The following is a 23448-nucleotide window of genomic DNA, read 5'->3' on the forward strand; positions in this document are numbered from 1 at the left end:
TAAACAGATCAAAGATTTCCAGAAGATACATTTCAATATCTATAGGGGTTTTATATAGTGAACTCTCCTTAATGCAGCATTAAGCACTGTCAATTCTTATATACGTTTTAAGATTAGAAACAAACCAGTCTGAGCAATTGTTTGAATGACATAACTGTTCAGTCATTTATTCTGTTTTCTCTTTATCAATGCATGTTTTCACCCTCCTCTTCCCTTTAAAACTTCCAGCAGACAATTCAAGTAGATTGTTGGCTTTCAAAGCTACCACAATGTATCTGGAAGCAGAGACTAAGACACTTTCCTTTCAAGTCTTATTTTTCTGTAAGCTTATTAAAAAAAATTCCTTTGTCCCATCTCTTGGTGTGCATTATGGCTTAGAGGTAAGAGGGAGCATTGCTTGCTAACTGGCCTATTTTGTACCTGTTGACTTAATTCAACTAGAATGTAATTCTAAATGAGGTAAATATGTTTCTTTTAACAAAGACCCCAAATTTCCATTTAAAAGTAACATTATTTAGAACAATTCACTTTGCAATATGGCATTTTCTGTGCTCTAGGTCGAGTGAAACGTCACATGTAGCACAAAAGACGACTTTCAAAATAAGCAGGTAATTGTTTTTGAGATGGTCTTTCGACTACCATGTCTAAGAAAAGTCCAAAAGAAATATGGGCTCCCATTCCACCCGAAGGCCAAATTCTCATCTGAGTTCGGTTCCACAAGTTGCTAAGCATCTCCTGAATGGTGCTGAGAACCCCCAACTCTCAGACTTCATGTGGGGCTTGGGGCCATCGCATTTGCAGGATCAGACTCTCAGTTAGACTGGTTAAACACCTGCTGAAGTCCACAGGAGCGAAAAGGAGTCAGACAGTGTAACAGATCTGAATCAGTCAGTTATGAACATAGGAACAAACACTTACTGGCTCCATCACCACTTCTAACATTATGTATATGTGTATTTTGCTAAGGGTAAGTTACTTCACAAAGGACCAAGCCTGGAAAAGCAAGTGGCAAACAAAGTTAGACCAAAAGTCAGAGGTGCGTCAAATATACAAAGACAACCTTTAAAACATCCTGCTCAAGTATTCCCTTATTGAGGGCCAAACAATCGTGTAACCATGGCAGGGTGAATGGAAGATAGGTACGCGCTTTTCAAATTAATCCTACACAAGACTGGAGTCTAGTTTTGCTACTACTGAATGCAATGGCAAATTCTCACTGATTTCAACAGGGACAGAATCACATAATAGGCTCCGTTGCTAACTAAAATCGAAACAGAAGCAAAAGCAAGTGTTTGTTAATTTCTGAGAACCAGGAAATGCTTTTCATCATCATCATCTATGCAGCAATAAATATTCCCTGCTAGTTTTATCACCACTTCAAATGAATGCAGTTCAGATTTACTTGAGAGAGGTTAAATTCTATTCATGTTAAGGTATGAATTAATTCAGCAAAGAACATGCCAAACTGCTGCCAAGTTTTATGCTCTCTCTTTAATTTCTATCTTCTCTGTACCAGGACCTACAGATCAGATAGGCTTCAGATCAGATTGACATTCACTGAGAAGTTTAATCTGGTTAACGTCAGGGTTAGCTGGTTCCAGATAGAAAAATTCCCTTTTGAGTTTCATCCTTCTAAAGTGAGATACCATCAGCTGGGTAAGGTGCCTTCCTGGATACATTGGAGATGAAAACTTGTATGTAGCACAAGCTCTTGTGGCTGTTTCTAAAGAAGAGAGAGTGTCCTTCTGCAGAAGGGATTTTGCCATCCCTCAGATGGCGCAATTTACCTCTGTCAGAAGTGAACTGACAGACTAAAACAATCACTTAAGAAAAAGTAGATCAGGATTTTAAATTACTTCACATTCCTCTGTATTGGTTATGCAAAAAACTATATAACATGCCTCTCAAAAACTCATCTTATATTAACCTGAATAAGCCTTTGATTGTTATATCAGGGATTTGTTTCATTTTAATAAAAAAATTCTTTCCTTGATATTTATGTTGCCTTGAGCCAAACACTGAAATAAATATTACACAGAGGATACAATATTAAAGCTTACAATCCTACAAATACAATACTGAAAGTGGCCAAGTCAGTCTTTATGCCATACCTCTAAAAGCTGAATGAGACCAACAGAAGAGGAAAAAAAAACTGTTTCAAATGGAAACAGCATCTCTGTACTATAATATCCTAAAATATTTCCTTTTCCTGGCAAATGCTGTCTCTCTGTATTTGGAAAAGTAAAACATTATGAAGCCCCGGCAGCCCAACAAAGCTTCTTCATTTTCCCATATTACAATAGAGATTTCCTTCAAAAATGCTGAATGTATAATGTTGATTTTAAAGAGTGCCCATACATTGAGTTACTGAGTAATTGGCCTCTTTCCCGTGAGCCAACTGGCCTTTGTGGCTTTATTAATGCCCCCATCACCTCACTTAAAAGAAAATACAGAGCAGTTAGTTGCATTTTCTTCACTGTTCATCATAGTCTGCTTGTTGACTTTGATCAGAACCCTCTCCCTCTGTCACTCCGCAAACTTCAGACGGCAAGGAAGACTGAGGAATGCAGCTGAAAGTATGAATGCTGTGTGGATCAATCGGTGGGACCAGTGTGAGTGACTCTACGCTCAGTGCATCTGCATTGTCATCGGAGATTAGAGATATCGTAGGCTGTTGTGCAGGAATCAGGCTAGGGCATAGGTTAGCTGTTTCCACTTCAGGGTTCTTTACAGGGTTCTTGCCAGATTTTGAGGCAGCTGAAGAGGTTTCATCCACCAACATCATCTGACTGGAAAAGATCATGGGAGGTTGTTCAGGAGCTGAAGAGTCATCTACTAAAGAAAACATTAGGCCGTAGTTAGCATTTGAGTTGTGCTCAATACACCTGACAAAACACCAACAGTATAAAGCTCTTTACTTAAAAAACTCAGGAGGAAACCAAAGATCTGTGAAGCAACATGTTTAAACATGTACCCTGTGGTCATGTAAATAATGAAATGCAGCAAATATTTAGTAGAGATATGAAATGCCAGCTGTAAGCTTTTTGAATTAAGGACAGCTCTTAAATACTCTATGTGTAAGTAATTCCTTTGAAATGTGACATTACTATTATTTCTGGTGGGATGAAGTGCAGGAGAGTAGTGAAAAAAGCTTTCCTAGAATTTAGCATAGATTAGAGCAACCAACATAACCTCACATCAGAAAGTTCTTTGAAAACAGAAAACTGTAGAATTCATTTCCCATGAAGAAACCTGGTTCTAATGAACCTGTGAAACAATCAAACATGACAATTCAACCATGGGAGATTGGGAAGGAGAATAATTCTACAGAACCATTCGGTTAATGCAGATAGACAGGACTGTTTATGCTTCTTGCACTTTTGTTTGCTTGAGCAAACAAAATGAAGGTGGCTAGGAATAATTACACATAATGAGAAGCATTTTAATAAATTAACATTCCTTTACACCTCTTCCTTAAAAATCCTAAATAAGTGACAGAAAAATTGCTAATTTGGCTTCAATGGAAAAAACCCCAATTGTTTTGTAAGTTTTGTTCTATATTAGAAAATCTTCCAGGTCAGGCCAATATGTATTATTTCAGATTATAGTAACTAACACAAATGGAGTAACTCAGGTAACCAGCTACCAGACAGACTATTTACATGGTTCTTCATTTCAGAGAGAGCATGTGTAAGTGCACAAGAAAATTCTGCAGTCTGCAGAAAATTCTACAAGGCATTCTAGTGAGTGGAGAGAAAGTGGAGGACTGTTTTTTTTTTTTGGTTTTTTTTTTTTTAACAGCAGAATGACCTTTAAAGACATTTCAGTTTCAATATGAATTCAGGTTAATCCTGTAAGAACAGAAAATATAAACTTAAGGTAAAACACAAGGAAAAAAAAACAGCAGAGCTTAGAATGAAATGAAAAGATAAGAATGGTCACCCAAGACAGAAAAAATGAGTGGTTTGGGTGTGGGTGAGAGACATGGTTTTTATTCCTTCCATTGCAGAATTCTCATCTTTCTGCTAAAAAGACTCCAAACAAATGTGTATTTTCACTTCAGAAACCACTTCATTTCACTTTTGCTGACAGTCTGCGGGCTACAGCTTCTTCATTTTTTTTGTTGTTGTGGGTTTTTTTTGTTTTTGTTTTTAAAAAGAAAAACAAGACACATAAATTGTAGCAAAATCTTGGCTCCCACCTTTTTCCCCCAAGGGTCACCACTAGCTGCCTTTTGAAAGAGTGCTGAGGCAAAATAACTCTGCAGATTTTTCTAATTAGCCGTAAAAAAGCTTTGGGGAAAACGTGGTAAATGATGTTAGAGGAAACGATGTTAGACTTGCATGAAGGACAAAGAATTGCTAAGAAAATGTTCAACATGAATTTTTATTTCTCTGAATTCCAAGGCAATTACTAACATTTAATAAAGTCCAACCAGTAAGTCTTTTTTGTAGTAGTGTAGTTGTTTAAAGGTCTGCAGTATTTATTATGATAGTTAACAAAAAGATCCATGACTAAACAAATTTAAAATTTATTTTTTACACATAATCTGGGCTTTTGAATATTGTGAAAACACTCACTAAAATTTATTATTTTGACACATTAGTAAATTTGGTAAATGTAGTGTATCAACGGACACAAATCTGCAGCTTTACTGCAGCTCTTCAAAAATCTGTTACATTTTAGTTCTATGCCTCACTGCTTTAATTACAGCCATTTTCCCGTACATAGAAATAATTTTGGTATAATTCTAAATGCTTTTTTTTAATCCTATGGCGGACAAGTAAACAGAGGACAAAGCTTTTTTTTTTTTAATTTTTTACTGCACTGTGCTGTTCCAATCTTATATAATACCTAAACAAATGCTAAAATGTCTCCCACTTTTTATATATAAGGAAAAAAAATGGTTGAAAAAATATTTATCTGTGGAACATATCCAGGGCCAACAAATGCAATTTTCTATTCAACACACTGTAAAACAACCTCAGAGGAATGATTAGAAAATGGCACCATAAACATCAGCAAAACAAATTCAACTTGCCCTTGAAATATTTCAGCTGTAGTATTTATAAATAGAAAATACAGAAATAGAGATCTTCTGTACTGTATTTTTTCTCTAAGTTATATTTATTATTAATGGCTGTAATTTTTCTTGCATCATCTACTTTCCATAACCCATTAGTAGCTCCCTGAACTTCATTTCCTTTATTGCATTGCTATATTTAAGAGTAGCAGTGACAAATTTGCTGTATCCAAGCAGGACGCCTGACAGTGGTAACTATGGATTAGTGAAAAAATAGCCTCTAGTGAGGGCAGACAATGAACAGCGGCATAGAGATAACTAGTACTAGCATGACAAACATTTTTGATTTCTCTAATGGATGTCGGTAACTTACATCAGTTTAAAAGGTAAGATCTATGTCTAATTCAAAACACTCGTCCTTACGAGCTATAAAATATTTTAAAGGCTAGAAAAAAATAATTACGTGATCTTACATTATCAGGCAACAGAGTTAATAAGGATCCAAGGGAACAGAACAAGGGGACCAACTGATATTGAAAACGTGTACTATACAAGGTGTTTATGCTGGATACCAAAGTATCACCTTGATGCAAAAGGATTTCTATGGGTAGCCTTCAGAGGTATTAACTGAGCTACTGTCCTTCAGTATCATTCCATCAGTGAGATAATATATTATCACCAATTACAAAATGTTTGGAGTTTGAGTTCAGTTCAGAGAAGCATCTGAAGGTTTGAATGCCTATTTATAGCTGATCCAAAACTCTAGAGTCTATGACATGGGCAGGACATTTGGCAAGAATACGTACTCTCACAAGACCTGTGGGAATTCCTGCCCCAGGCCCAGCGGAAAATGCCCTAACGAGCGAATATTCTGCTTCTTTGGAGATATCTCACAGGATCTCACTCCTGGATCTCAAGCCTCAATCAAATCAATGAGGCACTGAGAGGCAAGAGAGAGAGTAACAAAGCAGTTGGTATCTTGAAAGAATAGAATTCTCCCATGTTATTCTGGCACTTCACCTCCAGGATATTAGTCAGAGTTTCACCAAATGTGACAGTTCAATTTGACTTTTGCACAAAAACGGTGAAGGGGGTTTCTTTTTATCTTAATTAGTTCTCTAGCTCCTGGGGTGTGCAGTAACTCGTAGAAATGAGAGTGTGCCAGGCTGATGTGGGAAATTAACATTGGAAAAATATTGAGTAAACTTTTTTCTTTTGCAGTTAAGTAATTTCTGATTAGTTTTTGCAAAATAAGGACTAGATTCCCACAAGGTGTTGATTGCTCTTAACTCCCACCAGCTTCAGTGATAAATGAAGGTGCCCAGCACCCCAGGATTTGCTCAGCAGTTGCAGGATAACACCTAGATTAACTCTACAAAAATGAAAGAGTTAAGTGGGGAAAAAGGAGCAGACCAAGTGAAAAAAGTCAGACGTGGTCTAAAGAAAAGTCTCTTAATTAAATCATGCAGCAACACTACAAAAGGATAAAAAGAAATAACTAAAACAACTAGGAAACTAAGTGAGAAGAGTATTAATAAAATCTACAAAAAATAAGGGAAGTTGTTTATATATCATCCAACAAAACCAGCAATATTTTTCTATTTTCATGCCACTACTATAAAGAATACAAAAAGAGACTAGTCTGATCCAAGTAAACACAATTATTCAGTAATGTCTTGAGGCTAATTTTCCCACTCTTTCATATCAGTGAGAAATTGCCTGGTTGAAGCAAAGCCAGAAAAAATAATTCCATAACAACATCTGACTAGATTCTGAGAATTTCTGTAGGAATAGAAAATATGACTGGTCAAATCCTGGACAGTCTTTAGCTGAAAGTTTCTCTCTTGCACCTGAGTTACAGTCCTGCAGCTGGACTGGCTAGCTGTTTGCATTCATGCCAATTTAGAACCCCGTGCTTACTGAACTCCACTGGAGCCATAGCTGCTCCTGTTCAAAGAAGACATGGCTGCTTGAAAGCTGGGACTTGACATACCTTTTCCAGGCAAGGAGAGGAGTTTTAATTCTTTTAGCACGATAACCAAGAATAATTAAAAACAGGAGAAACCACCAGTTAAAACCTTTTAGAAGTCAATTGTTATATCTACATATGATGCTCTTAACTAGAATAACCAAATACAGGTGGATGCTATTTTTAAGTTCTATATTTCATGCATATAATAGTAGATAGTCATTCTGTTAGTATGGAAATAGATAATGGCTATGCTCTATTAAACGTTGTGGCCTTTTGAAATCTGATGGAGGAACCTGCCTGCATTGCTTTTGCACGAGTTGCGGTTGCAGCTGCTGCTTGAAGACCTAAACCCAGTGTCCACCGTGACTGTCAGCCTCCGACAGACTAAACACCCGCCGTCGTCCTTTCCTGCCAGACCTTACTAGAGGAAAACACAGTGATATATCATACAAAGGCTTTCACAATGAAACAGAAGGGAAACTGGAGTGGACACAAAGGATAAATATTAGAGTGTCAACAAGGATAAGTGACGGACCTTTTCATAACTGCTGGTATTCTGTGTGGTATCATAAGTCACATCAAGAGCCTTGTAAGATAGGAAAACGCTTCTGACAGCTGTGTGTGTATTTAATGTTCCTTACAAATTAATTAAAATCATGTTATTTTGTTACCTACGTATTTGGAGATTTACTTATGGCATTTAGGGCCAGATCCTGCAATTCTGACACCAGCTGAACTCCCACTGAAGTTACACTGAGGCAGGATTGGTAGACTTTTACGCTGTAATCTGGCCAGACACACTAAAAATATTAAATAGAACCAATCTTTTAGAAATGTTGGTGTAATAGTAATATTCCAATCCCACAGTGGCAATAAATTATATGATAGCATGTGCTATTTTGCCAAAAGGATACTATTTTGGACAATCAAATATTTCTACTCAAAGACATGAAACTGAAATATTGCACTTGGATTTTAACAAAGCCAACGGCAGTATTCTAAAGAGATATCAAGTGACAACCAGCAGTTAAGAAAAGAGAAAGACTGCTTAGCACATAGGTAGGGTTCTAGAAAAGAAACTTTAGTTAAAAGTATTTTTGTACCTAGTTAACAGAGAGGACTACTAGCATAACAGAATTGAAACAACACCACAGTTAGGTTACTGAATCACAAATGGAAGGGATAGAGGAGATGTCAGCAAGATGGCATGCATTTTTCTACAGGATCCCAGTTCTCAGAATTTTGGAATGTATATTCTCTACAAATCAGAATGCAAATTACTATAACTCAGCAACAAAGGAATATCCTTTCCATTTTAATCTGTTCACTTCCAAAGCAACTTGTGCCCCAACTAGGAGCGCAGTATGCTGTAAATGGCATACAAGAAGGGGAAAAACCTCCTGAAACCCCAAACATTCATTACTTAGTGCTGGCTTATATATCCTCGTATCATCCCTTAAATATTTTCTTAAAGCAAGATCAAACCAGCTGCATTTTATGACTTGACAGTTCTAAAAATACTCAGTAAAATATGGTGTAACAATGATTGTATATTGTTGGCTAGCATATGAATTCTATAGAAGCATAAAGCTTCCCTAGCCCATTTACTATACACACATAAGCATATTTAATAATACATTTTTCAGTTACTGACAGCAAAGGGGCTACACTGTAAGCTCAAAAAGCACAGTGATGAAGATATGACTACCAGGAGAATGTTTTCATCTTATACACAACAACTGTTCACATGGGCACAATAATAAATAATTAATAGTAAATAATAATAATTGGCGATATATGTATCTCCTAAAACCGGAAGGGGCCTTGAAAGGTCACTGAGTCCAGCCTCCTGCTTTCACTAGCAGGACCAAGCACTGATTTTTGCCCCAGATCCCTAAGTCGCCCCCTCAAAGACTGAACTCACAACCCTAGGTTTAGCAGGCCAATGCTCAAACCACTGAGCTATCCCTCCCCCCTCTTCAAGGAAGATCACAAGTATAACACCTGCTAGCAATGAATCTGACTTGTTTTGACTGTATTGTTTGCTCTTTCCCTCTAGGGACTTTCCTTTCTTCCAGTACATAACAACTTCTGCTTTTTGACTTCTAAGGAACAATCAGAGCTATTGCAAGACTTCCATTTAACCTGGGGTGGGCAAACTGCATCTGACCCTCCAGATGTTTTAATCGAGCTCACGCCAGGGAGCGGGGTCACGGGCTTGCCCTGCTCTGTGTATGCTGCAGCTTCTGGAAGCAGCAGCATGTCCCCCCCTCCAGCTTCTATGCGCAGGGACAGCCAGGGGGCTCTGCACGCTGCCCCGCCCCAAGAGCCATTCCTGCAGCTCCCACTGGCCAGGAACTGTGGCCAATGGGAGCTGCAGGGGCAGCACCTGCGGACAGGGCAGTGCGCAGAGTCGCCTGACCACACCTCCATGTAGAAGCTGGAGAAGGAACGTGCCGCTGCTTCCGGGAGCTGCTTGAGGTAAGCACCACTCAGATACTGCACTCCTGACCCCTTCCCATGTTCCACCCCCCTGCCCCAGCCCTGATCCCTCTCCTGCCCACGCAACCTCTCGGTCCCAGCCCAGAGCATCTTCATACACCCCAAACCTCTCATCTCCAGCCCCACCCTAGAACCTGCAACTCCAGCCAGAGCCCTCACCCTTCTCCTGCACCCCAACCCCCAATTTCATGAGAATTCATGGCCCACCATATAATTTCCATACTCAGATGTGGCCCTGGGGCCGAAAAGTTTGCTCACCCCTGATTTAACCCCATAATTTTCTACACAAGGACTTAGAGGTTGCTGTAAGTTTAAAGGTCTATGTCCTGGAATATAACATTAGCTATCAGTGTGTCTAGTAGCATTAAGAGCTGGAAAAAGCTTAATTTATTCACAGAAAAGTAGATAAATAACCACTGTTGTCTCCCAGTGACTAAAATATATGTAGTAGGTTTGCAATATACAAAACATTTAGTTACATCCCTCCTGAAGGAAAATACCATGGTTCTGTTGATGTAAGCAGAAGTGATAGAAAGTAACTTTCACTGTATATTAAAAGTTTCTATAATGTCAGAAGTCTATTGCATCCACTGTTTGCTTTTCTAGAGTATGCCAATCAGATGCTATGTTTTTTAAAATCTCTGCCTCTGGCAATGAGTACAGTTTGGAAGCTGAACTGAAAGTTTCACTTCATATATTGCAATTCTGGATAAGTGCTGGAATTGGGCAGGTGTGGGATTTCTAGTTTATTATGCAACTTTCAGTAATTTGGGCACATTACGCAAGTAGCCTGTTGGAAAATGCCTTTAACAGCTATTCAATAGGATAAAAATTTCCTAAGTATAATCCATTTGAAATGTAGATTAACTATCAAAAGAGTCAGCATCAATAGTGCACAAAATTCCAAAAAAATTTGACTCTTTATGGAAGATGGAAAAAATCAATAGCCTTTCAACCTGAGTTTTTAAAACAGCAAAAACAATTATATGTGTATCAGCATATTTTTTCTAACTCCTTATATTAAAAATTTGATAGCAGCCTTTACAAATAGGAATGGAATGAAACTTAAATAAGATCACTGTGTGCAACAGAGATGAGCCAGATGCAGTATAGACAGATGGCAGGTATCCTGCAAACCTACCCTTATGTGAAGCAGGTCTGAGAAAAAACAGCTGCAGTGACCTCTCCCCTGGAAGTGCTGCTCCTAGAAGGGCAAATTCCTGGAAGGGCGCTATTATTTCTATAATTCTGGGTAAATCAACACATTGCTTTTAAGAGTACAAATTTCAGAGGCAGCAGTTCCAGAAGTGAGGGCATTGAAAATGATTCCAGAAAGCTATTCAGGGGAAGATTAAGAGTTAAAATACTTTGCACCCAGAATCCTGGAACTTTAGAATCTCCCCCCTGTCTTGCAGGGTTATTCAATGAAACTCAATGAGATCTTGTTTTTCTTTTCTTTTTTCTTTTTTTTTTTTTTTTTTTTTTTAAATTAAGGATTTCTTCCTGCAGAACAGTAGAATTTTAAGGCTGCACCTGTGAACTAACCAGAACATGGGTTATGTTTAATGTGGGTAGCTCACTCAGTCTAAGTGATTTAGCAGAATTTCAAAGTGCAGAAACTGAAAAACAATGTAGTTGTAACCATATCAGTCCCAGGATCTTAGAGACATGAGGTAGGTGAGGTAATATCTTTTATTGTATCAACTTCTGTTGGTTAGAGAGGCAAGTTTTTCAGCCTGAAGAAGAGTGCTGTGCGGCTTGAAAGTCTGTCTCTCTTACCAACAGAAGTTGGTCCACTAAAAGATATTGCCTCACCCATCTTGACGCTGAAAAACAAACACTTCAAAACCTTAATCTGATATCTGTAGTCAACAATGAAAAGCCCCACCTGACTGAGCACTTTAAATTACAGGATTAAAATAAATAAAAGTTTACTGGAAACAGCACACTGAATAAATAGATTTTGGAAAATTGTGAACTATGCCATTGGCTATACACTATCATCTTTCTATATTATTACCAGGGAAATATCTGTTTTGGATTAACTGATTTGTTCATGGATGACACAGCTAGTCACAAATAAAAGACATCTGCCTGGAATAAATAATACAACTCAAGGCAGGAATTCAGATACTTGAGTTTGGGGTGGCCACGTGTAACCAGAAATCATTTTTAATAGTATAAAATAAGGAAGTACTATATGAATGAAGAATGTTTTGTCTTGCTGCAGAAGGATTCCTTCTGACAGTGGTAGAAGACCTAAATTCAGGCTCTTTGGGTCTTCTCTTTTCGTCTGTACAGCATACAGCACAATGGGGCCTCGGGCACTACTGTAATATGTGTAACAAAAATTAATGTACGGTTCTTTTCTCAGCCACCATTGACAAGAGTCAGATTGCACATTTACTTATGCCAGCTCATGGTCACACTAAGGATTCAAGTACAGCATATAGACATTAAATAGAGTTTTTGGGTTGCATTCTCCTCAGCGTATGTTTTCTAGCTATATAAATCTTGCATACGAGGCCCTTTCAGACTGGAGTTTTTGAAAATCCTGCCGTCTCTTTATTCTCTCAATCCCCACATAGTTCTCTCTCTTTTGATAGAATGTCTACAAGGTCATTTCAAAACTCTGAGCAAGTTACTAAAAGATGAGTTTTAGTTTAGTACTTTTGAATTTTGTATTTTGTTTTCTATCAAAATGGTGATGCAATGTATCTCTACATGTTGTAGATAGAGGTGGGGAAAAGGATTATATAGGCAATGATTTTTTGTGATTAATAACAGAGTATTTTCATCTCTGACAAGAAGATTATACACTTTTCAAAGTGTATGCCTTAACCACCAGTTAGGATGACTGTAGGGTGCTCTACATAGGGTGACAATCTTAAAATGATGTAGGATGCTGCAGACCACTTAAGTGGTACTTCTAGCAGGGAGAATAACCATCTGTGCTATGTGATCTGTACTGATTGCCAGGTTGTTTCTTAGTAAAGTTTATGTTTTGATTCTGACCTATAAAACCCCAAGTGCTTTGGATTCTGGCGACCTTAGAGACAACATTACTCCCCAAGTGACTACAAAGGTCATGATCATCAGAGATAATGGAGTTTACAGCGTCTTGGATAATGGCTGGCAGCAGGCATTTTCAGAAGGGATCCAACTCACTTCCCTCCTTGACAGAATAGAGTCCAATCAGTTAAACGTATGAGAATTATGCAATCCCCCAGAGATTTTATTTGTGGCAGACAGAGAGAGCCTCTTGGATTTTGATAAAAACACTTGACAGTATTTTATAAATACTCTTTGAAGCCTGAGAAGTGATTTTAGTCAGAACTAGTCATTTCAAAACTAGGTTTTTTTTTGCTGTCCATTTCTTTATAGAGTGATAGTTGAATGGACCTTCACTTTCTGACCATGTGGTAATTAAGGACAATCAGACACTGAAAAATTAAGCAATATTTAAGATGTGGCTTAAGGGCAAGTATGCAGGGTCTGTACTTCATGACTGAGCAGCTATGTAAACACACAATATATTATCTTTTACAAATTATAACTTTCTGATGATTTTTAATGCCACTTTATTGGTACCGGAGTACATAGTACTTCACACAACTTAACTCATTCTGCTTCTGAAATGTTGATATAAGGTTGATGTTACCACATCTTTTAGTGTTTACTAATTGGTTTATAATTTCATAAGTGTGGATCATGGAATGCTTATCATAACCATCAAAAAAAAATCTCATTTTTAGAACATTGCCCCCTGCAATAAATTTAAATAGATCTCTCTCAGGCTCCCCAAAGGATGATAACAACAGAATGCCTCTGAGTTAAGATCAGAAAATGAAATGGCCACTCAGAATGGTAGTCAGAATTGCAGGTGATTATCCACATTTCAAGCCTGGGAATGGCTGTCCACTTGATTATTTTTTAAAATAGTCATCACCTCAATTTTCAAAACCAAAACTGGTTTGAGTGGAACAGGTGCACAATGGAAGCATTTCAAGGAGAATCTGCTGCAGAATGACTTTCCTTCCTTGCCCCCAACTCTGTGTCTCAGCATCTCTCTGACTCATGTATGTCAATGAATGGATTGATATAATGAATGTTCAGAACAAATGTCAGTATGGGATGTTCTACAAATACTTTAAAAATAAAGGAAGAATGGAAAAGGAAGTCCTAACTTGGACTGCAAAAAGGAATCTCATTGTAAAATATTCACATTAAGCACTTTTGCATAATGGCACTACTGTGGTTTGCTGTGTAAAATCTTTGAAAGCACGTTACTGTTGTCAGTCAGCATACGTGGAATGCATGTACTTGAGTCTCCTCAAATGTCTGTTTAACCAAAACTCCACGTTAATCATGGCCCAACTTTTACCATGCAACAACCTAGAGACAACATGTGTTGAAATAGATCATGTTTGCCCTATAGATACAAATATAAATATAACTGTCAGTTTTAAATATAAAAAAGTGAGTCATTTTATTTTAAAAAATCAAAGGCACAACCACAAGAAGTGGCGTGTGAACAAAACCATTCAGCTGCGTAAAGTTACACTGAGTGCAAAATCTCACACTTATTCACAGGGGCTCCAGCTGAGATGACGAGCTATAAATCTGCCATATTATAATTCCAGGTAAAACAAACTAGAGCAGACAACCTGCTAGCAGACAAAGAGAAAGTAGGTAAAGGTGCATCTTTCAACCAACATTCAAATCAACACTGACAATAGTAAAGTATCCACAGACTAAAGTAGTCCAGAAAGCTGAAAAGATCTTCACAATCTGTTTTGCAAAAACATCCAGCATAGTAAAAAAAAGGTCTGAAACATGACTTACAATTTAACCCAATAAGTATTTATAAAATAAACTAGTGTGCATGCTGGATGTGTGCCAAACTAGTGTGCCAAAGCTGAAAACTGTGATTTACCTGACGGACTGTTTGCTGCAGAAGGAGTGGAAGTGGAGCTGGCAGTAACTGAATCACAGTGTCCAGTACTCCCACTGCCACTGGAAGAAGGAGACGGCGATGAAAGCGGTGATGGATTGGGCTGGTTTATACACTGGGCTACTGCAAAACCTACAAGACAAGACAAGACAATGAAATGTAATAACGGAAATAATTCAAGCTGGACAGTATGGTAACGGCAGACTGGGAAAGGGTGAGAGGCACAACAGTGCCTCACATTAGTGTTGATTCAATTAACTGACTGAAAGCAGCTACCTAAAGGTCACTTGCAGCTGAAAGGGCTGAGAAGCAAAGCAACATCTAACTGAAAAGTGTTACTTAAACTTGCAGATGGACGATGGAAGACGGATGCAGAAAAGAGGCAGAAAATCAATTTGTGAAACAAAATGGACAGTGATCCAATGCATGCTTGAAAGCTATTGTCAATTTTCAGTAAATACTCGGGGGCACAGATCAGCCTTCACGTTGCACTCCCTGTCAGAACCCAACCCAGCCCAAGTCGAGGAAGCTAATGATCCAACCAACAGTCCAAATTCCAGATGATGAATCCTGACCATCTGCCCCTTAGGCACATTGCGCAAAAGCTAAGTAGTAGTAAATACTGGCTTCAATAAATTCAAAGATGACCTGCCAAAAAGAGAGCTTTACTAACGTTATATTGGAGACAGCTGTCTCTTTTGTGAGGCTGAAAACCTGTATAGCACTTCAGTGGAATATCACCACCCTTGGGGAATATTATCAGTCAAACCAAAATGCTGACATTAGATGTTCTTCCAGCTGTTTGAGAGACTTTCCCAAGTCAGAATACAGCAGAGTACAAATAATATCTGATTATCTCAATTAACAATATTTTAACCCCTATTCAAGAAATGTAGTGTACAGATTCTATTATGAAAAAGAACGAGTACTTTTGGCACCCTAGAGACTAACAAATTCGAGCATAAGCTTTCGTGGGCTAAAACTCCACTTCATTGGATGCATGCAGTGGAAAATACAGTAGGAAGATTACACACACACGAAAAATGGGTGTTGTCATACCAACTCTAATGAGACCAATCAATTAAGGTGGGCTATTGCTATATAATTAGGCAGGACAGAAGTATTTGAAGAGCAACTAGCAAAAGAGAAACTAACAGCAACCTTTTTTTTAAAAAAAAAAAAAAACAGTAATAAATCACCAGGACTAGACAGTATTTACTCAAGTGTTCTCAAGGAATTCAAATATGAAATTCTGTAATTCTGTACAGAACTACTAACTGCAGTATATAGCCTATCATTTAAATTAGTTTCTGTACAAGATGACTGGAAGATAGCTAATATAATGCTAACTTTTAAAAAAGGGGCTCCAAAGGTGATCGTGGTAATTACAGGCTGGTAAACTTCACTTAAATACCAGGCAAATTAGTTGAAACTATAGTAAAGAACAGAATTATCAGTCACACAGATGAACACAATATGTTGGAGGAAAAGTCACAGATTTTCTGAAGGGAAATTATGCCTTGCCAAGCTATCAGAATTCTTTGAGCGTGTCAACAAACATGTGGACAAGAGTGATACAGTTGCTATCACATACTTGGACTTTCAGAAAGCCTTTGACAAGGTCCCTCACCAAAGGCTCTTAAGCAAAGTAAGGAGTCATGGGATAAGAGGGAAAATCCTCTCACGGATCTGTAACCAGTTAATAGACAGGAAACAAGGGTAGGAATAAAAGGTCAGTTTTCACAAGGCAGAGAGGTAAATGTGGGGTCCCCCAAGGATCTGTACTGGGACCAGTGCAATAAGTGATCTGAAGAAGGGGTAAATAGTAAGGTAGCAAAGTATGCAGATGATATAATATTACTCAAAGTCGTTAAGTCTAAAACTGACAGTGAAGAGTTACAAAGGGATCTCACAAAACTGGGTGATTGAATTTCATCTGCCATTTTGTTGCCCTGTGTTGACAAATGCAATGTAATGCACACTGGAAAACACAATTCCAACTATACATACAAAATGATGAGCTGTAAATTAGCTGTTACCACTCAAGAAAGTGTCATTGTGGACAGTTCTTTGAAAACATCTGCTCAGCATGCAGCAGCAGTCAAAAAAAGCAAACAGAATGCTAGGAACCATTAGGAAACGGGGCTGGCTCTAGGTACCAGTGCACGAAACAGGTGCTTGGGGAGGCCAATGGAAAGGGGCGTCACGTCCAGGTCTTCGGCGGCAATTCAGCAGCGAGTCCCTCAGTCCCTCTTGGAGGGAAGGACCGGCTGCCGAACTGCCGCCAAAGAATGAAGCAGCGCAGGAGAGCTACCACCGAAGGGCCGCCGATTGCAGCTTTACCCCTTTTTTTTTTCTCTTCACTGCTTGGGGCGGCAAAAAAGCTGGAGCCGGCCCTGTTAGGAAAGGGATAGATAATAAGACAGAAAATACAACAATTCAATTATATAAATCAATGGCATATCCACACCTTGAATACCTGTGCAGTATTGGTTGCTGCATCTCAAAAAAAGACTTATTAGAGTTGGAAAAAATACAGAGACTGGGAGTTTCATTTTAGAAAAGAGACAGCTTAAGGGGGGCGGTATGTTAGAGGTCTATAAAATCATGAATGGTGTTGAGAAAAAGTAGTATTTACCCCTTCACATAGTACAAGAATCCAGGGTCACCCAACAAAATGTATAGGTTTAAAACATACATAAGAAAGTAATTTTTCATACAATGCACAGTCAACCTGCGAATCTCATTGCCAGGGGATGTTGTGAAGGACAAAATTATACTCAGCGAAGAGTCCTGTGGCACCTTATAGACTAACAGACATTTTGGAGCATGAGCTTTCGTGGGTGAATACCCACTTTGTCAGATGCATGTAGTGGAAATTTCCAGGGGCAGGTATGTATATGCAGGCAAGCTAGAGATAATGAGGTAGTTCAATCAGGGGGGATGAGGCCCTGTTCTAGCAGTTGAGGTGTATTGGGAGGGAGGTTGAAGTGTTCTCCTACAGGTTTTTGTATATTGCCATTCCTAATATCTGATTTGTGTCTGTTTATCCTTTTCTGTAGCGACTGGACCCATGGGAAGGAGTCTCTGGAAAAATTCCACCACGATTTCAACAGCTTCCACCCCACCATCAACCTCAGCCTGGACCAATCTACACGGGAGGTCCACTTCCTAGACACCACGGTGCAAATAAGTGATGGTCACATTACCACCACCCTATACAGTAAACCTACCGACCACTATGCCTACCTTCATGCCTCCAGCTTCCATCCCGGGCACATCACATGATCCATTGTCTACAGCCAAGCACTGAGGTACAACCGCATCTGCTCTAACCCCTCAGACAGAGACCAACACCTACAAAATCACCACCAAGCATTCTCAAAACTACAATACCCGCATGAGGAAATAAGGAAACAGATCAACAGAGCCAGACGTGTATCCAGAAGCCTCCTACTGCAAGACAAACCCAAGAAAGAAACCAACAGGACTCCACTGGCCATCACATACAGTCCCCAGCTAAAACCTCTCCAACGCATCATCAGGGACCTACAACCCATCCTGGACAATGATCCCACACTTTCACAGGCCTTGGGTGGCAGGCCAGTCCTTGCCCACAGGCAACCTGCCAACCTGAAACATATTCTCACCAGTAACTGCACACCGCCCCATAGTAACTCTAGCTCAGGAACCAATCCATGCAACAAACCTCGATGCCAACTCTGCCCACATATCTACACCAGCGACACCATCACAGGACCTAACCAGATCAGCCACACCATCACTGGTTCATTCACCTGCACATCCACCAATGTAATATACGCCATCATATGCCAGCAATGCCCCTCTGCTATGTACATCGGCCAAACTGGACAGTCGCAACGGAAAAGGATAAACTGACACAAATCAGATATTAGGAATGGTAATATACAAAAACCTGTAGGAGAACACTTCAACCTCCCTGGCCACACTATAGCAGACCTTAAGGTGGACATCCTGCAGCAAAAAAACTTCAGGACCGGACTTCAAAGAGAAACTGCTGAGCTTCAGTTCATCTGCAAATTTGACACCATCAGTTTAGGATTAAACAAAGACTGTGAATGGCTTGCCAATTACAGAACCAGTTTCTCCTCCCTTGGTTTTCACACCTCAACTGCTAGAACAGGGCCTCATCCCCCCTGATTGAACTACCTCATTATCTCTAGCTTGCCTGCATATATATACCTGCCCCTGGAAATTTCCACTACATGCATCTGATGAAGTGGGTATTCACCCACGAAAGCTCATGCTCCAAAATGTCTGTTAGTCTATAAGGTGCCACAGGACTCTCTGCTGCTTTTACAGATCCAGACTAACACGGCTACCCCTCTGAAAATTATACTCGAGTTACAAAAAGATTAGATAAGTCCAAGGAGGAAAGATCCCTCAATGGTTATAAGCCAAGATTATCAGGTATACAACCCCCCTGCTCTGAGTGTCCCTAAACCTCTGACTTCCAGAAGCTACGCCTGGATGACAGGGGATGGATCACTTGATAATTGCTCTTTTCTGTTCATTCCTTCTGAAGCATCTGGCCTCTGTCATAAGACAGGATACTAGGCTATGATGGACCATTGGTCTGACCATTCTTATGTTATGACTATTAGTAAAACCGGACAGTCTCCCATTTTTCCTTCTACCCAAAACACAGTGTTTTGTGGCTCTTTACAAGGGACAGGGCACAGTGAGTAGCAGTTCTTTTCAGGTGCTTAGGAAGATTTTTTGCTAGTTGGTATTATAGCAATCCCCGTGCATTCTTTTTGCCTCACACATCACTGCAAGAATCATTTAGTGCTGCTACTTGCTACAGGAGTAATAGTGACGAAGGAAGATATACAACACAATAGCTCAATCTTCACGCCTTTAAGGCCGTGTTTCAGTATTCCCACATTAGTGATGGGGAAACAGAAGTCCAGGTCATTTTCACAATTGACCATTATTTTTGGGTACCCAACTTTTGACACCCAAAACAAAATTTGCAGACATACTGAGCACCTGCAGCATGAACTGACCTCTGAGCATACCAATATTCATAAACTTCTGGTATGACTCATTCACACTACAGATTTAATCTAACAATTTGTGGGATCCCTTGATTAGGACAATATTTTATTATGACAACTATTGGATAGTTATCGGGTGAAGACTGCTATTGTCTATCACTGACTGGGTGTAGACTGACTTATTGTGTGTGGGCTTGTTTATAAAAAGGTAAGCGGAGTGATTCTTTCTGTTAAAATGTAGCCATCCAATGCAGATGATGCTACTTCTGTGGAGTTCAGAATGTTACTACCAAAGATTTCCAAAGGTCATTAAAAGAGTATACTAGTTAGTAGAGGAGTATCACCTAGATATGCTAGTTTTAGAATGCTGCCTTAAGAGAAGCTGTTCAGATATGGTCTCTTGTTTGTCTGCATGAATGTCCTTGTGTGATGGCGGTATTTGCAAATTCACAAGGGGAAAGGATTTCACTAATGCAGAAATAGATGCTCTAACAATGGCCAACAAGAGCCATTTTTCTTCAAAGACAGATGGCATTGCAGCTATATACAAGTTGTTCAGCTAATGTCATTGTTTCCTCAGCTTCAGCATCTATAATTAAAGGGATTTATACATTTAAAGGACAGAAAGGATTGTTAGACCTCCTGCACAAATCAGGCCACAGCATTGCACCAATCATATTTGCTGTGGAGGGACCTATTGTTTCCTACTATGCGAAGGAACATGGATATTGTATTCTGAGATTGCTTCAACTGATTTGTTCAGAAGGGTGAGCAACTGTTCGTTTCTCCACTTCCAACTCTGCAGAATGACTTGCATGAAATCGATTATGAAACAGTTCTACGTGACAGCCACACTTCTGCTGAATAGGTTGAAAGAATGAAGAATCCTGTTCTGCAGGTGATGCAAATGATTTCAGATGAAGCCCATAATTATACTGTGCAGTTTTTTAAAGGGATAGGTATATGCTTATTATTAAGCAAAAGCTTATTCACTCTTCATGCCAACTCAGTATCAGAATACTGCCATCTTGTCTGTTTCTAAATCCTATACTCACACAACTATAATTTATCTGAAACTTCATATTGATCAGCTCTCATTCCAATGCTCAGTCCACCCTACACCAATTGTTTTGTAAATATTCTCAAATATTTTGTCCAGTCCAGATATGAATGACTAGCAATGAGGCTTCCACTACTTCCTTATTCCCGATAGTCTGATACAAGAGATTTAGGGATTTTTTTTTCTGTTATTCAGAAAATGTGATATGTACTGTTTCCCAGCAATGCATACGCTGAATGCTATACATAGGAACAGCCACACAATAGTTGCCAGGAGTATCTATGATTCTAAGAAATCCCCAAAAGATTACTGTAGCCTGTAGATAACTCTGACAAACCAATTTAAGGTTCCAAATTCTAGATTTTTTTTAAAAGTCACATGATATTTTAATCACTGAATAATGTCATTTTCTAACCTATTTTCATAAAGATCTAGTGAAGTGGTATCCACACAATGTCATGTAGCTAGAGTGCTCCTGCTGCTCTCTTTTTAAAAAAAAAAAACAAACAAAAAATCCCCACCAGGTCTAGATAACACAACATTTAACACAAAGTCAATATAGCCTGGTTTTCAAAGGTGCTGAATGAATATCTCTGGTTCCTAGTGATTGCAGTGGGATTTGTGGACGCTGAGCACTTAAGAAAATCTGGGTATTAGCAAATAAAGGAAAAGATATTTCAGCTTGCTGTTCAGTATATAGTCCCACATAATAGGATAGGGTAGAAAAACATAACTTTGCTTCTATAACTCACGTACACCTCCACTACAGTATCCTTCCTTTCTCATCTCACTCTATTATATGACATTCAGTCTCCACTCTGTAAATGTCTCCAGAACAATTTGTAATAGATGAATATTCAACTTGTTTCAGAAAGATTACTATTTGTTAAAATAACAGTGCTTGCTGTGGTACAAGAGACAAAACTGAGGCAATGCATAAGACCAAACCTTACAGGAAAACAACTTTGGTTTTGGTTGGCTTGGTTTATTTCTGTAAACATTATGAAAAGGAGTCTTAAGGATGAGGAGGGCAGGAGCAAGCTTCCTCAATAATTTACCTAAACCTGCTTCTTGGCATAGCAGGCTCCCCTGAGGGCTAGTCAAGTTTCCTTGGAAACCTATCTACAAAGTCATTGCTAGTTGAACCAACAGTCATTCCTACTCTTATGGGCAGTAGGCATTGCAGCTGTAGAGATTTATTTCCAGTTAACAGCAGCTTAGATCTTGGAGAAATGCTACCATGGTGAAAGAGGAAGCTAACTGGAACTATGCAGTTGCTCATCTGAAGGTGACTCAACTCTTTTGGTTAGGGACACAATCTCCTGCCATTATGGTGGCATGTACGGGGAGGGATTAAATGTCGAGGAACTTCCTGCTCCTTAATACCACAGCAAGAGGTGCCTTATTTAAAAAAAACACATGAGATTGATCTAAGCAACCTGATCTGTTGTTCTCAACCAGGGGTATGTGTACCCCTGGCGGTACTCAGAGGTCTTTCGGGGGTACATCAACTCATCTAGATATTTGCCTAGTTTTACAACAGGCTACATAAAAAGCACAGCGAAGTCAGTACAAATACAAATTTCATAATTTGTTAATACTGCTCTATACACTACATAAAAATATAAGAATGGCCATCTTGGGGCAGACCAAAGGTCCATCTGGCCCAGTATACTGTCTTCTGATAGTGGCCAATGCCAGGTACCCCAGAGGGAATGAACAGAACAGGTAATGATCAAGTGATCCATCCTCTGTCACCCATTCTCAGCTTCTGACAAACAGAGGCTAGGGACACCATCCCTTCCCATCCTGGCTAATAGCCATTGATGGAATATTCTCCATGAATTTATACTGTACACTGAAATGTAAGTATAATATTTATAATTATAAAATAAATCAATTGGAATATATGGTGAAACTGAGAAAGTAAGCAATTTTTCCAGAAGAGCATGCTGTGACACTGTTGTATTTTCTTATGTCTGATAAGTTTTTAAGTGAGGTGAAACTTGGGGGTATACAAGACAAAGACTCTCGAAAGGGGTCCAGTAGTCTGGAAAGGTTGAGAGCCACTGTCTTAGCTTGATGATAGAATGGAAACCAGAAGTTTTCTAGCCCCATGTGTATTTTCATATGGTAAGCTTGTGGCCCTTTGTATGGAAAGGTGATTGAAAATCTTACAAAGGATTAAAGTGCCTGTGTACAAAGTAAATATGCCTGTAAAAAACAGGTTTACTGAGTAAAATTTTCCAAAAGTTAATCACCTCCTATACTCTCAATATTGTATAATCATTTATATTCCATTTTACTTAAACTTAAGAGATAATTAATAAGAAGAAAATTGGGAAGATGATCTAGAACTGTGGCCTTTTAAAGCAAAACATAAATTAATCTAAGAAAGTCTATGATACATAGGTTACCATTGGTCTACACAGATTTACATTTTTCTTTACAGAGCAATGTGAGTTCCTGCAAAAATGTGCAGGCCTGGACTACTGGACTTGGGTTTGTGCACATGACAAAACATCTGTATATATTCACTATACTGGTTTCTCACACTGTTTTATTTTTGTTATTAAAAAAGTGTCTGTATTCATATATATTTAAAAACAAGCATTGAGAAACAAAGGAGCTCAAATTCGGATAACAGTTTTAAAAAATTGTTGTGTGGCCTGGGAGCAATTCCTCCTAATTCAGTATAGATCTTGCAAACATTCTTTACATATGATAAAGAAGTTTGAAAATGTCTATGCTTCATAAACTAAATTAGAAATATGCTGGAATATTTAGAGCCACCTTAGTAACTTGAAACTAAAATTAGAAATACAAATTTCATAACTATCAGTGTGTTGCAATTATTATGTTGGTAACTTGATCATGTGACACCACACTCAGCAG

The 23448-nt window shown here is 38.8% G+C and overlaps 1 protein-coding gene across 8 annotated transcripts in view; it reads right to left on the bottom strand.

Moving 5' to 3' along the window:
* Positions 1–1548: 1548 nt before the first annotated feature.
* CLEC16A (C-type lectin domain containing 16A) overlaps positions 1549–23448 on the bottom strand; it is a 177988-nt gene continuing 156088 nt past the window's right edge. For 2 of the 8 annotated variants that reach the window (XM_050966410.1, XM_050966407.1), the window contains exons 22-24: positions 14434–14583; positions 7293–7412; positions 1549–2835 (exon numbers count right to left, since the gene is read on the bottom strand). In XM_050966410.1, the coding sequence (XP_050822367.1) occupies positions 2474–2835; positions 7293–7412; positions 14434–14583 (632 nt within the window). In that variant the 3' untranslated portion in view covers positions 1549–2473. Of the gene's footprint in view, positions 2836–7292; positions 7417–14433; positions 14584–23448 lie in introns of all 8 variants that reach the window. The other 6 variants (XM_050966408.1, XM_050966414.1, XM_050966415.1 and 3 more) reach the window with 6 other exon arrangements.

This window comes from Gopherus flavomarginatus, chromosome 9 (genome assembly GCF_025201925.1).
Source record: "Gopherus flavomarginatus isolate rGopFla2 chromosome 9, rGopFla2.mat.asm, whole genome shotgun sequence".
Taxonomy (NCBI): Eukaryota; Metazoa; Chordata; order Testudines; family Testudinidae; genus Gopherus; species Gopherus flavomarginatus.